Genomic DNA, 16,624 nt, shown 5'->3' with positions numbered 1-16,624 from the left:
TTAGTTGAGAGGTTAAGAAGGACATAATAAGGGCAGAATCCACTTGGCCAGGTGACACTCGATTATTAGTTGTACCTATTGATTTATGCAGCTAAAGATATTAAACCTTGGAATTACTATAATGACTGTTTTATGATCATCACTGGTGGTGCACTTTCTTGTTTGAATTAAACCGGATGCACCTGTCCAGAGGAGGGCGTCATCTGTCAACATTGATTCCTAATGCTGTGATTTTTGTTAAAACAATCCAGGTTTAACTCGGACGTTTTTGTATATTTCTTGAATAATTCCTTCAGCCCCACAACTCGTTCCTCTGTCACCTTTGAACCTGCTGGCCTTTGTACTTCTGCCCCGTGAAATCCAGCGAGTGGTTGAACCCCTCAGATGTCGTTGTTCTCGCCCGGATTACAGAGAGGCAGATGGACAGCGGGTCGTGAACTGCGCAAATCCGCCCTCCCCGGTGCTTATAAGAGTGGATTTATCCCTCCCTCTATGAGACCCTCTCATTTATCATACACAGTCCCGTCGCAACGACGACTAACATCAATCTTATCTAAATGCACAAATGAACGACAGCTAATAGTACCATATTTGAGACAGATTTTATTTTCACTATTAATATTTTTTTAGTTTGAATGTATCAATAAAAACATAAAGGCGAACGAATCACACATTGCAGAATGAGAATCTAAATATTATAATTATCAAGTAAGTTGATCTAAGGACTCGAAGCGCGTACCTGTCTTGTGACGTTGAAAACGGGGCGGGGCTTTATATTTGAGTAGCGTCAGCGCCGTATCGGCTGTTGGAGATTGCCGATGCTATATGAAGGAAATACACGCCTTTGGTTTTCTGTCCTACGCTGCTCAATTTCCACCTTCACTATATCTGAAATTCTACATGGGATATATTCCGTTATTGTTTGGTCGGACGGTAATATTCGGTGGTTATGTGGGACCATTGAAATTGGGCTCAGCCAGTGCACGGACTGCAGGGTTTTGAAAGCGGAGCCGCACGCGCTTTACGGTTCTGAATGTATCGCACATTGGATTCAACTTCGGAAAAGTTTACCATTTTTCTCGGACGCCAGCGGAATTGGTTTACACCTGTTTTGTGAGATGAGCTAGATTGTGTTCCGGGGTCGGCTTTGCTATAATAAGAAAAAGGACACCGTATACGTGCTGACGTTTGATTTCTATTCTAACGCGTACTGCAAGAATATGCTGACATAAAATGAAGTAAAACAATACACTATATTTATACCAGTCGCGGTTGTTATATATCTATCCTGCGTATTCAAAATCTACAACCTTTTTTGTATAATGACCTGGAGCTGAGACCGGACATTGAGGATTCCCTCCGAACTAATAGAAGTGCGGTTCGGATTGTCGGATCATGAAGTCGGTTACCGATCTTCTTGTTTTAAGTCTGTTGATGGGTTCAGCCGTCGTGTCCCGGAGCGCGACCATCGACAAGCATGAAGGTGAGTTGTTTGTCAACATGTAGGAAGTAAACCTCGAAATAAAACGCGAGTGAGCTGTTTTAACAAACACATAATGAAGTATCATTTGAAGCGTTTCTTTTGACGTTTACCGAAGTAAAGAAAGTCTGGTAACTCACGCGCGAGACAGGTGACCACCTGTGCGCGCTCACGTTTTCAAGCTATGTAAATGATTCACCATAGGAAAAACAGCACCGCCGCCGACGTGTTTTCCAATTCTGCTATATATTAAAGCTGTTTGTTTGTGTATTCTTATAGCAGCATCTTATGAAAATCGCTTCTGCATCTCTGTGTGCGAATTACTGTATTGCATATACACTTGATCACTTCTACAATTTATATCTGCTTAATATTTCCTCTAATAAGATTAGATTTGAGAAATACCTATGTGAGATCTCCGGGAATCGCCTTTTTGCGTGAGTTACATGTGTTCTCCAGCCTTGTTTGTCTGTATTTGTAAATGTAAATGATGGGGCGTTGCATTGGGATGTGTTCACTAGCGTCCTCTTGCAGTTCAGCCGAAACTCTCTCACTTTCTCAGCTGTTCAATTCGCCCCTCAGCTACTTTCAAAATTGCACTTTTTATGCGCATTTATATGCAGACTACCGTAAAACGAAAGATGACAGTTTGGGACAAACTGCTTTCCCGGTAGTCGATGGTGCTGAAAGTACACGAAATGTTACTCCGTGGGCAAGAACGATGAAGCTCGCTTTACTTTCCATCTTTGAAGCACTATACACACCAGTCCTTCTCTCCTAAAATGTAACACGCAGTCAGAATAAATGTAATCCATCTTTATTTTACTAGCACACTGCACTTCCTTATGTCCTGGTTACCGCTGAGACAGTTTGCAACACTATGACCATCCTTTGAATCAAAAATGGTATACTCCAGTGTAGCTCATCCATGTTGGAGTGACCCGCCAGCCCGGGGTGTATGGAGAAAAAATCCTTTGGCTCATATGGGTGCACTTGTGTGTCTAATGCCTCTCACATGAAACCGATTAGTAGCTAAATCACAGTGCACCTTTCAGACATTAATGTGAAGCGTGAATTAAGACCTTCCCAACTGCTATGTTTAGAAAACAATCCTTAGACAGTCATAAGATAGGGTATTTATGCAATATTTTTTTATTTGTAGCTCAATGAGCAGATCCATGCTGTGACTGTCTTTAAAGTATATTAGTAAAGCGCTTTAGGTGAGTCCCGTGCCCTGTTCTCAAAAATCTCACCACCACCTACACATGGTCATGACTTCTGCATTCTTTTCAATGCGTACTCCTACAGCGTATGGGCTCTCATGCATGAGCAGAAAACTTCACATCATTCCAAACAAAGAGACATTGGATTTTTTTGTGGTAAATGTCATAGCTAGCGTAAGCAATCTAACGGTAGCTGGATTAATTTTGTGGTACAACGCTTTAATTCTCTGTGAAGCGTTTGTGATGGGAGTGATTTGAAGTGGAGTTTTTGTGTGCTGTATATGCCGAGACATTTAGCCAAATTCCTGACCTTTTGCTAAGTCTCTCTCATAAAGAAACCAGATAGTTTGACTTGTGTATGGTCCCATTTTGTTAACATAAATTGTGGATGTAAACGTTTTGGATATTTCTGACAATGGAGGGATTGTCTTTGTAATTCTCCTGTTTTGATTTAGAAATAGTCTAAAATGTGTTGTGTTGATTGTCTATTTTTCTCTAGGATATAGTGTACTAAAATGTTGAAAATGTTTTATTTAATAAAGAAAACAGCAAGGTAGCAGTACACAAGGTCTGATGAAGGTCCTTTCAGACATTAAGGGTAAGCTCAGTGTGGCAGACAGCTGAGGTCAAATGTCTAAGGTCAATCTGATTTAGTGAAAAGGTTGTCTAGTCCAATTTGACAACATTACCTTTACTTAAACTTTTTTCTCTTCTTTACCCCTCAATTTCTTAGTTTGTTCCAGCCATGTAAACGTAGTAGTGTTTTTCCATGTAAATTCAAGCTATTGTTATGTTTCTGTCATGGACCTTTCTCTCAAGCAAATACATAACACACAAACTACACACACACCCTCACACCCATGCAATACATGCCATTATACAGTATTTCCATTCCCTTTGCACTGAAGTATAACAATCAGATACATTTTATTTTGTCACAAAAGCCTGTTGAGTAGTAGCAGGAGACCTTGGGCTCTCTTTGTCTCTTGACGCTCTTGATGTTTTCAGCGCTTACCTCTGCTCCGTATAGCACAGATATCCAACCTGTTGCCACAATTCTCTAAAAGAGATGAAATGGACAGTATTGCATTAGACTGACTTGTCAGTATAATGGAACAGTTCACCCCAAATTTTCTCAATTTTCTCGCTCTCGTGTTAATCCAAGCTTGACATTCTTCTGCAGAACACAAAAGAAGATATTTTGAAGAATGTTGGTAAACAAGCAACATTGGTCCCCATTGACTTGTACTGACAAAAACAATTCTCAGAATATCTTCTGCTGTGTACAGAAGAAAAAGTAATATTTATTAAGTTTTAAATGGCATGATGGTGAATAAATGATACAGAATTTTTATTTTGGGGTAAACTGACCCTAAATGCTCATGATGACATCATAACTTTCGTCTGTTTATAAGGATTAGCCATAAAAACACATCTCTTCCGTCAACATCTGACCCATTAGTACAGTCTTCTACTTCTTATCTACTTTCCTATCCCCCCCAAAACATTTCTTAGCTTCTGGTACTGTGGTGCGCTAGACCATTTTTACTGCACCTATGCATTGTTATTATTTTGTTGCACAAATTGCTAGTATTGTTTTCTCTTACTTTGTAAGTCGCTTTGGATAAAATTGTCTGCTAAATGACTAAATGATCAGATTTATTAAGAGAGACTAATAATGACAGGATAGGAAAGTTAAATTGTGCTTGATATCTTAAACAGATGTTAATGCATATAAAGAGTTTGGTTCCAAAAAGAGTTAACTCAAAAAACATTTACAACTTTATTATGTTATCATTGTTTTATTGTGTTAGTTAGCTGTATTGTTCAAGTCAATATGGCTTAAATCAAAGCAAACCAAATGCAGTTTGATTGATATTCATTTGAATGTGCAATGAAAAACATGATTTTCGAAAAAATATTTAATTTTGGAACCAAACTCTTCATATGTCCTAGTGTCCGAAACTATGGACATTTTGAGCGTTTGAACAAAACGACTTCCTAATAAATTGTACAGTGTAAAGCTTTTTAAACTTTAGAAACCAAAAAATTAAATAGCTCAAGGTTGCAATACACCGGCTGCTGGCTGTTTATACTGCCAAACCTTTAAGCTACTGTATACCACACCTGGAGATATAACTACCTGTTTCCGTGCTGAAGTGTCATAAATACAGTGTGTGTGTGCTCCCTCTGGGGGAGGTGTAACGGTCCCTACTGTGACAACCTTTACCAGAAGAGCTGAGTACAGACTACTTCACCCTCAATAAAACTCACACTGCAGGGTAGAAGGCGGCTCTCTGTGTTTCATTAAATGTCTCATGTGCTTATTTTAATGAGTGTCTATCTGTTTTTATAAGCCTGGATCTGTCTGGTCCATGTGTGTACTGTATTCCCAGTTTGTATTCACTGAGATGTGGGTTTCGCATTATTTCTTTACATTGTCCTGTGTTTGAAAAAACTAGAATGGATGTCACACATTGCACCCGCACAGCGATGCAGTGGCCATAGCTCACAATGGAGCACATTTGTGTCTCTGCTCTCATTGGCCAATCACTGACTCAGCTCATGAATATGTGACAAGGCGCCTTGATTGATTAATGAGGCCCTGTGGGAGGAGACCGAACTCTAGAGCTGCTGAGCTCTGCACTGATTGGAAAGTATTGATCTGAGGGAAAGATAGGACATGATAACAGAGTTGGAGGAATATGTGACCTGTTCTTAGATATTACTGAATCTTTTGGATATAGAGACTTGGGTTTGATGTGTTTGATGTTCTTAGTAGTGTTAAAGTAATAGTTCACCTAAAAAATAAAAATTCTGTCATCGTTTAATCACCCTCTTGTCATTTCCAACCTGTATGACTTTCGCTCTTCCACAAATCACAAAATAAGATATTTTGAAAAAACTGGTCCCCATTGACTTGCAGTAGATCTGTGTCCATACAATAGAAGTGATGGGCCAGTGATGTATGGTTACAAACTTTCTTCAAAAGATCTTCTTTTGTGTTCTGCAGAAGAAAGAAAGTCATACAGGTTTGAAATGACAAGAGGGTGAGTAAATGATGACAGAATTTTCATTCTTGAGTGAAGCATCACTATTAATATTGCTCAAACTTTACAGTGCCGGTTTCCCCCCAAAACTCGGATGAACACAGAGAAAGATATTTGGAAGAATTCTTGTAACCAAACAGTTGTTGGCCACCATTGACAACCATAGTTGTTAAACTGAAACAGGAAGTTTTATCTGGACCAGCGTTGTTTACATCATCTGAAATGGTCTATACTAACAACAATGCATTAACATCCACCCAAACACTATTGCGGATTTAATGCAATATTCTGGTTAATGTAGCTCAATACTCTTTCTTTCACTGTCTCACTTGTAGTTTGATTGATCAGCGTTCATTTCTATTTCATCCTCTCTCTCTCTCTCTCTCTCTCTCTCTCTCTCTCTCTCTCTCTCTCTCTCTCTCTCTCTCTCTCTCTCTCTCTCTCTCTCTCTCTCTCTCTCTCTCTCTCTCTCTCTCTCTATGTCGTACCCCACCCCGTATTTGTGGCTGCCAGGCTCTATTTGTTTTTGGGGTCCGCTCCAAGCTTGACTTTGCCAGCAAGGAAACCCAGCAATCCATTCAAACCTTAATGGCAGGATGCAGCCTTGAGAGAACAAAGGAAGACTGGAGTTCTTTCTACATGCATGCACACACACACACACACAGACAAACATGCATGTGACCCTCCTTGTTTAAATCAGAAAAGTCCTGACTAATGGAAGTCAGCGATTTTGCTGTGTGCATACACGGGGCGGAAGGCAGAGGATGTAAAAATCAAGCCTTGTTAGGACCCTTCTCGCTTTCATCCCTTTCTTTATTGCTGGCCTGTAATTGGGCACTGGAGGTGGTAATTAAAACAGGATGGCTTGTGAAATACTTATGTAGGTTAAGTTGTCAAGGAGAGGTTTATCCCGACCTGTCTTGTTATAGATGTTTGGCACTGTGTTAGGATCGGTATCCCCCAACTTCTGAGCCTGATCTTAAACATTAGCTATCTGATTTCAGATTGGTATAAAAAGAAAAAGCCTTTTAAGTTCATGGCCATATGGAAAGAGGTGGATGCTGGGAAGTCCAGATGCAGGCTATAATATAAATGGGTAAATGAGAAAAAGATGCTGAATGATTTTCTGCATGTACTTAAGGAGCTGTGCAACAGATGCTGCCCTGTGTCCCTGTGTCTCTCATCAAACTAAAAGGTTGAGCTTCATGCATCTCTTTTGACAGACCAGAATAAATCCCAGACAAAGAAATTATTTTGATGCATGTCTCTCTTGAGGGAGTGTTACACAAATTGAAATTATCTGGGTTGTAGCCAAGCAGGGCAGTGAAGAGTGCTACAGGAAGCCGTGTCTATGTGTGCGTTTGTGTTTCTTGATCTCACTGGGTAAGAAATCATTATTGCTTTGTTCCATTATGATAATTCAAGTGTTGTGTTATAGTAACAAAAAAGGGCTTTCGAATCATGGTGCAGAGTAGCCTGAAAAGAGGCTGAAATTCTGAAAGCACACAGCCTTTGATCTAATACTTTACTGAGGGGAAATATTAACCCCGCTGAAAGCTTTGTGATAGCATGAGAGAGAGAGCGAGAGAGAGATAGAGGGAGAGAGAGCAAAGTTAAAGTAGAAAGACAGGGTAATGGAAGGATGAGGCAGATAAATGTAGCAGTCTGAATGTGACTAGAAGTAATAGTGTGGGGTGCAAGTATTTGTGTGTCAGCCACTAATAGGATTTCATTAGCTTGCACATGCACGCACACAATCTTTGTCTAATAACGTTTAGTTGTGTCATGAAGGCAGATGAATATTATCTCCATGATATGTCTTGGAATATTTCACCAAAACAAAAATTAAAATGTGTTTGCCCTTTGAAAATGAAGGCTATTAAAATCGAGTTTGTTTTCATCGTGACTGTTTTTTATGACAATTAAGAAAGAAATTACAGTAATGAGAATTTAATGAGAATTACCGTTGAGAATAAAACGTCTGGACTCACTAAACCATAAATACTGTAAAATACAATTAACAGAACAACCACAGTAAAACGTCTGGATACATTAAAGGTGCCCACTGATTTAGTTCTGATGTAGTGCTTGACAGAAATATTCATGATTCATTTTTAGGGTCGGTCTTCACTGCATCAGGATGAAATCAGTAAATTGTGTATTTCCAATTTTTGTCTATGAATCTCTTCTGCGTAAATGAATGCCCTCATTAGAGTACACTTCTGGAGAGCGTCACTTTTACCCAAGCCAGTGTATTCGAAATCAGCATATTCCTAGCATTACTGCAAGTGTAAAATGTATTGTGAAGTTGGCCTTAATTTAATGAAAAAAGTAGTAATTTAATCATTCAGTTTTTCTAAGGTTCACTTGAGCTCAATATTTGTGGTTAAGGGTGTAATTTTCATTTGAGTCGGTTTGGGTGGATTGGGTGTCAAATCGAGCAGTACACCACAAAGAAGATTTGGTTTGTTTGTGTAGGTGTGTCTTCGCATCTGGATTATGTTAATACACAACATTCAAATGTCTCAGTCAGCATGTGCTGTAGGTCACTAAATAATGCATTGCTTTCCTCCTGGGGATGGTTTGGAGAAGCTCTTACTGATTCATCTCAACTTCAGATTGGTTGTCTTTTTACTATAAAAAGCTTTATTATTGAGCTGTGCCCCATAAACCACCTGTTGCACGCTTCCTTCTACCTGTGTTTGCCTGTCCTTTGATGCTTCATCGGTAGAGCGTTTCATGCTGTGTTAGTCATTGAGTGAACATTAGATTTGGATATCAGGTTGAAGATCTTGTCATTTTCTTTAGTTTGAAAACATTAGTTCACACTAGGATGAGATGGAAACAACTCTGAAGGTACACAGAGGCACACATCCAACTCATCCTGCCTTTCGAAGACAGGAAATACAGTCTGTAGTTTTACAAAGGAAGTTGTCAAACGCTTTAGAGCTTACTCACTGTTTATGAGCTGTGTAGTTATTTCGGTGTCTCCATATAATGTAAGAACAATGCAGGACACACCCATCACATTAAAGCTTTAAAATCATAAAATTGAGTCAACTTTGGTACACAACACGTTGACTCAGTTAAGTATTAAAAACTACCATAAAATACAATTAGACTGAGACAAAGGAAAACATTTAACATTTTTGGCAAGCGCTGTAATCTGATCTGATAATATAGGTCTGTTGTTTTGTTAACCAACCCACATAATGCGATATCTTGAACTCATTAGCCAAATTATGATGTTCATTTCTGCATAAACAAAACTGTGAATAGAGAAACAAAATTGTGTTTAAAGAAAAAGATAGAAAGTAAATTACTACTGCATTTCCATTGATCACATGCATGCAATTGCATTCATTAGTTTCATTATCGACCTAAATGTTAGACTTTGAAAGCATGAAATCCTTCAAAGTGATTTGCAGTACTCAAAATGCCATCTCCATCACTTCAGTGCTATTAATGCTTATGAATATTCATGGTTTCTTAAGTGAGAGTAAACTCCTAGTGTTGCCTAATAGTGAAGCAAGTGACCTTCCCCTCTAACATCATCACAGTGCTTTGACTTTAACTGATACAAAGTTACATTTGGTCAATAAAAATGAAACCACATGCTAATGGCCTGTAAGCCGAACATGTCATATGCACACAGAGGTAGATCACATACATTTATAAATATGTGGCAGATCAATTTACAGATACACAGCAGGCATGCATAATACTGTAGCAGTCCAAAGGTTAGATACATTGAATTTATGTATTGGATTGGTGGGTATTACTCGGTATACATTAGCTAAACACTTTTCACTCTGAGCTAAAGCAGTGACGTACAGTACAACAATGTCGATCTGAAATAAGCCATGCAAAAATTCGATCATATCTTCTGTTATGACATTAAGTTAAGCAATGCAGTTACATTTTTACCAGCTAAATGACATATTTATGTACGTAGTATTTATAATATTTGATTATCTACATTATTTTAACCATGTATAGTATTTAAAGATGAATCTGTTATGAATGATTCAATCCAGACAAGAGTGTTTGTTTTATATGTACAGTTTCATAGGGCTTAAGACTGTGGATGCATACAGCTGTTGTACATCATCCCTCTCTCTCTCTCTCTCTCTCTCTCTCTCTCTCTCTCTCTCTCTCTCTCTCTCGCTGATAGTAGTCTTAAGGCTTCTCTGTGTAAGGAGCTCAATGTGTCCATAGTTACAAGGCATCCATGCTTAGTGACAGTCAGCTGAGATTTGTGTTATTAATATAGAATCTGAAAGTAGTACATAATGTTTTCATAAGTGGACAAAAGGAACAACAATTGAAAAGTAACAATTTAAACTGGGACTATTTAAAGAATACTAAAAAACTATAAGGATTTGAATCAACAATTATACTAATTTAATTTCACAAATAATGTTTTATCTGTGTTCGTTTCAAGCCCCTTTATTGAGAATTCTATAACACACTAGCTGTGCATTTAAACAACAGAGTTAAAATTGTGTTATAAGGATTTTAAAAAATCAAGTTGAGACATTTATGTCATTTATTAACTTGAATGGACTATTAACAACTTGAATGGATCATGATGCATCATGAATGCATTTAATCAAAACTGGGCCTCAAGATGTTTTCTATCATTGTTAAAAGACAAGATGCCATTTATAGGTGTTCCTGTACATGTGCATATATATTTCCTGGTGTTTAAAGGGTGTGTGAAAGGAGTTTATTTGTTAATCACATAATGTATATATGACACACACTCATAAACTGCGGCAATGGCATGTGAAGGTAAAATGCAAAATGAAGTCATACCGTACTGAAAGAGAAAGAGGAAAAGAGAGAGATCTCATGTTCATCCGTGGTTAATGGGTTTATCTAAAATATATTTGTGCTGTCAATTGTGCACCATTGTTTTGGTCAAGGACACTCACTGGGAAAGTCAGTGCAGGGCTGATAAATGTTCCTCTACTCTTCTACTTTTAAATGAGCCGTGTGTCTGTCTGTAACACTGAAAGCGTCTGAATCTATTCATTCTCCACGGCTACAGAGAGACACATACTAATGCAAAGCGATCTACTCTCTCAAGGGGTTTTGGAGTGAGAAACACACAGAGAGTAAAGCGCAGAATGAAAGCAGGATCTAAACCGAATTCCAGGCACTCCTTCATTTAGATAATCATTAATAATGAATGAAAGTGTGACTAAACAAACTCTGCACTGAGCCTCATGAGCAAATATTTTTAAACTGTTTCTATTATACACCATCTCTGCAGTGTAATTTGAAAAAGAGCTTGTGTTGCTGGGATTAAAGTGTGCAATATGGATTATTGTGACCTGTAAACAATACCAGTTTGTGTACCATTTTTATTAGTCGGAGTGGGTTTGGCTTGGCGATATACACTCACCTAAAGGATTATTAGGAACACCATACTAATACTGTGTTTGACCCCCTTTCGCCTTCAGAACTGCCTTAATTCTACGTGGCATTGATACAACAAGGTGCTGAAAGCATTCTTTAGAAATGTTGGCCCATATTGACAGGATAGCATCTTGCAGTTGATGGAGATTTGTGGGATGCACATCCAGGGCACGAAGATCCCGTCCCACCACATCCCAAAGATGCTCTATTGGGTTGAGATCTGGTGACTGCGGGGGCCATTTTAGTACAGTGAACTCATTGTCATGTTCAAGAAACCAATTTGAAATGTTGCAAGCTTTGTGACATGGTGCATTATCCTGCTGGAAGTAGCCATCAGAGGATGGGTATATGGTGATGATAAAGGGATGGACATGGTCAGAAACAATGCTCAGGTAGGCCGTGGCATTTAAAAGATGCCCAATTGGCACTAAGGGGCCTAAAGTGTGCCAAGAAAGCATCCCCCACACCATTACACCACCACCACCACCAGCCTGCACAGTGGTAACAAGGCATGATGGATCCATGTTCTCATTCTGTTTACGCCAAATTCTGACTCTACCATCTGAATGTCTCAACAGAAATTCCAGTCTTCAACTGTCAGATTTTGGTGAGCTTGTGCAAATTGTAGCCTCTTTTTTTCTAATTATAGTGGAGATGAGTGGTACCCGGTGGGGTCTTCTGCTGTTGTAGCCCATCCGCCTCAAGGTTGTGCGTGTTGTGGCTTCACAAATGCTTTGCTGCATACCCCGGTTGTAACGAGTGGATATTTCAGTCAAAGTTGCTCTTCTATCAGCTTGAATCAGTCGGCCCATTCTCCTCTGACCTCTAGCATCAATAAGGCATTTTCGCCCACAGGACTGCCGCATACTGGATGTTTTTCCCTTTTCACACCATTCTTTGTAAACCCTAGAAATGGTTGTGCGTGAAAATCCCAGTAACCGAGCAGATTTTGAAGTACTCCGACAGGCCCGTCTGGCACCAACAACCATTCCACGCTCAAAATGGCTTAAATAACATTTCTTTCCCATTCTGACATTCAGTTTGGAGTTCAGGAGATTGTCTTGACCAGGACCACACCCCTAAATGAATTGAAGCAACTGCCATGTGATTGGTTGATTAGATAATTGCATTAATGAGAAATTGAACAGGTGTTCCTAATAATCCTTTATGTGAGTGTAAGTGTGTGTTAAGGATAAAACATGAATAAATATGGATAAAGGATAAAAATGACTGCTGCTGAGTAAATCAACACATGCAGTAATGGGCACAGTACATTATTTTTAAATCACATTACACATACAGTTTAGCCTTGACTGATTGTTTAGGCAATTTAAAGGGATAGTTCAGCACATAACTTAAATTCTGTCATCATTTACTTACCTTCGAGTTAACAAAAGTTTAACTCAAAATGTGGTTGATAATCGTACCTTCCAGTTGTTCCAAATCTGTGTAGATTTTTTGTCCTGATGAACACAGAGAAAGATATTTGGAAGAATGCTTTTAACCAAACAGATCTTGGACCCCATTGACTACCATAGTAGTAAAATGACTTTATAATTTTTTGGTTCTGTTGGAGAATGTAGGAAAGCAAACCGTTCTGGGACAATTTTTCCGACTATGGAAGTCAATGGTGACGAAGGACAATGGTGTCCAAATACCTTTCTCTGTGTTTAACCAAACACATTTATACAGGTTTGGAACAACTAGAGAGTGAGTAATTCATGACAGAAATTTAGCTTTTTGGGTAAACTATCCCATTAAGATTTTCAACATCATTTTGACCGACTTAGAAAAATCTTTGTGTCATTTTTATGATCTACAAAAAACCCTGCAAATGGATAACAAACATTTCCAAATGACAATATTAATAGTCAATATTGTTTAAATCTTTTTTTTTTTCCTCCTTCATAATGATTTAATTAATTATATCTGTCAGATATTTGCATCGGCCATTAAAACAAATTTGTCGAACAATAGGCTCATTTGACACAAAAATACATGAAGTCATACCCTTATATTACACATGTAGAAGAAATTCAATAAATGTGAAACTCAATCCACGAATCATGCACACCCTCTTGCAGACAACACACGTTAAACAAGCTATGACCTCATTGTCATTAATACTGTCATAAAAAAGATGCAGTCTGCTCTGGGTGTGAACTGGTCTACACACAATATAGTTCTGAAACACTGTTTTACAACATTTTACACACTTCATCGTAATACACTTTCTTTTTCTGTAAAATTAAATTGCATCTTGTAGAGTTACAGGTCTGTTGTTTCCGAGAGTCTGTTCATCTTCCACTGGTGCTTGAATAATCCTGGCTCTTGCCTCACTGTTTCTGCAACACACAGAATCCCTCAGCATTCTCACGTGTCTGTGGAGGGCAGAGGCTTTAAGACCACCAACATCCCACCGCATGTGCACTATTTACAGTAGAAGACTCAAGTAATTAAGGGTTGAGGGATTAATGTAAGAACGGGTCATTAAGTAGTTTGGGGAGTCAAAGAAGATTAGGTACCAAACTACAGGATTACTGTACATCAAATAATGAGAAAGGGGGTCTATAGACCCTCAGATATGGGTAAACATAGGAGTCTGATGAAAAATCGAGTGACAAGAAACCTTAAATTGTGTGGTATACAGGGGACGTGTGGTATTCAATAGGATCTTGGACACAGACTGTTTTTTCTTGGACAACCTACTGTAATAAAAATAAGTTATGTATTAGTAAGATGTAATCCTGAATTCCAAACAACAAGATGCTTTAATGGACAAAATGTTTTTCAAAATTGAATAGAGAGAAATAGAATTATACGTGAATGATTGTTGTTTTATTCATACACAAACTCACAGGAACATTTGTGGTGGGCTGGCATTAATAACCACCTGCGGTATTACGACCAGTTCAATATGAATAAAAAGCAAGGGAGGATCCAGTATCTCTCTAGCCTTTATAACTGGTTTATATTAAAATAATAATTTAAATCCAGACCCCCTCTCACTTCTTACTAAATGGACGATCTGATCTAGCGGTGCAGTGGCCAAATTCATTGTAAATTAATTTATACATAAAATCATTTTATGTTGGCAGTGGTTACTATCAAACCTCTTCATGTGTTTGTGTGTCAAAGCACAAATGACGACTATCTGAGAAGCTAAAGTACAGGTGTGTATTTACATGGGAATGTCATGTGATATCTCTGCTGATAGGTTCAAAACAACCCTTGTTGGGCGTACTGGCAAAACAATTTTTTTAAATCTTTATCAGCCGGTGACACAAACTGCGGATGTGTTGCGTATCCAAAAATCAAGGAATTACAGATCATACTGTGATTATACTATGTCTATGATGTCTTCGTTCTATCTCAAAACATTTCTTTCCAAGTTGTGTTTTCACATCCTATTCATAGTCAGCCTGGATTACATTGTTATGTTATGCTCACACACACACACTCATGGGTGGATGGTTTTGTTTGTGCACCTGCCCCCTTAACACACAATGTCATCATCACCCCATCAAGAAAAAAAGGCACAGAGAGAATCCAACGTACACGTAGGCTCAGTACACCCACACAGACTCGCTGGTCATCCCTGTGTGAGTGTGTATTTTAATATTGAGGGGAATACATGTAAAGTGAGAAAACCGGTCTGACAGGTCTGATGTGTAATGCTCAGGGAATGGAGGTCATCTGTGGCTTCCGGGGGTGGTTCTTTTCTTTTAAAAATAAAGCATGGATAGCATGCAGATGAATAAGACTGAACCTGTTTGACAGGTCTTATGGGTCGACTTGACACCGGGAAATGAAGCTCTGATCACGTTTATGTGTTTGTGTTTGTATGCGTCGGCGCTCGGCTATTGCACTTGCGCTTTTGTAAAATGTGTGACAAGTCCATTAGTCTATCTAGTTGAACCATGTATGTATTTGGAAAATTATGAATACAACTATTATTTCTATTATATATAATAGAAAATGAGGCAGTTATTTTTATTGTGGTTAATTGGGTCATTAATGTGCTAATGTTAAGCTTTTGCTCATACCGTAATTTGTACCTATAATAAACTGATTCATTTTATAAAGAGCAAGCTTAGAGAGACTCATACTGTCACACTATTTAAATGTATCTGGGGTGATGTGATGAACTACACCTGCGGGCAGGGCCGGCGCTACCTATAGGCAGAACAGGCAGTTGTCTAGGGCCTCAGGCTTGGAAGTGAGGCCTCCATAACTGTGACGTGCCTCCAACTTCGACACACATAACATCAAACTACTGCAAGAGAGTGTTTCGAAAGCATTAACGCAGCAGCCTGAGTCTTGGCTGTGTGCACCTGTCCTCACATGCAACGCATGTCCTCACAAATCTTTTTAACAGTGATTGCTGTTGTTTGTCAAAACCAAAGATGATTATTTTTATGCGTTTTAAAATGCTTTTCCATGAAACTCTTTCTATCGATTTCTCACTCAGTGCGCGCACAGACGCCAGTTTATGTTTTAAGTGAAAGTAAACCGTCGGATATGTATCCCTATATCGGATCAGTGAATTAAGGTGACTGTTGTTATTGAGGAATAAACCCCTTCAGTCTGATACAAGAAGACCCTCAGCTTTTTGCGATGTATACTGATCACACTGTCGGGGTTTATATTCTCTGGCTGCATTACATTTTATATCTCATCCAAATGAGTGGAAAAGTAATGGCTGTGTTACTTTAAAATTGTTGCAAAAAATAAACAAGTACACCTGTGTGAATTTTTATTTGATTGAATTATGCATTTATTTATGAAATATAAAAAAAATGTACGGGATTAGCATGATGGGCAGCATGAAAGTGTTTATGTTGGGGAGAGAATGTGTGTGACAGAATTGTCACATGTTTTGAAAGTGACATATCGATGTAGTCATTGACACGTATGCACACACACACACAAACACACACAGACAGTTCCACATCTCACCCAAACCTTCCTGTTAATCCTCTATCCTCATTTGTGCGCGGCAGTTTCCAGCGGTGCTCCGGCAGTGTTGTTGTATATGGGAAACCCTGCCATTGTGCTGGACAGCCAGCCAGGAAGGAAGAAGCCACGCCCCCCGGCTTCCCATCCCACCACCAAGTTGAGCTGATGCCATTGGAGATACGGCAAAGAGGGAAATTACTTTTAACCTTTTGTGTGGTTGTGCACAGAGCAAGAGGAAACCCTTTTACATGTGACCACTCCTACTGATAATGGAAAAGGGGATGTGACACATATGCTATAGAAACTTTAGCCTTAAAAGTCAGACATCAGCTTTTAGTATTATATGCTTGATGCTAAAAACTATAGGTTAATCGTTTAGACTGAACTGAACTATGATGCTACAGTATCAAAAACGTTCTGTGTCTGTTTGCCTGCTTGAGTGTTCTGACCTCTCAACCTTTCAAGCTGTGAAGCCTCAACCAGTGATG

At 38.8% G+C, this 16,624-nt stretch overlaps 1 protein-coding gene across 1 annotated transcript in view; it reads left to right on the top strand.

Moving 5' to 3' along the window:
• Positions 1-807: 807 nt before the first annotated feature.
• The window catches only part of sema4f (sema domain, immunoglobulin domain (Ig), transmembrane domain (TM) and short cytoplasmic domain, (semaphorin) 4F), a 47,600-nt gene continuing 31,783 nt past the window's right edge, over positions 808-16,624 (top strand). Inside the window, exon 1 of the mRNA XM_079452612.1 lies at positions 808-1,483. Within this exon, the coding sequence (XP_079308738.1) occupies positions 1,396-1,483 (88 nt within the window). The 5' untranslated portion in view covers positions 808-1,395. The remainder of the gene's footprint in view (positions 1,484-16,624) is intronic.

The sequence above is a fragment of the Barbatula barbatula genome (genome assembly GCF_947034865.1).
Source record: "Barbatula barbatula genome assembly, chromosome: 1".
Taxonomy (NCBI): Eukaryota; Metazoa; Chordata; class Actinopteri; order Cypriniformes; family Nemacheilidae; genus Barbatula; species Barbatula barbatula.
Note: the sequence above shows the minus strand (reverse complement) of the source record. Positions and strands in the feature narration are given on the sequence as shown.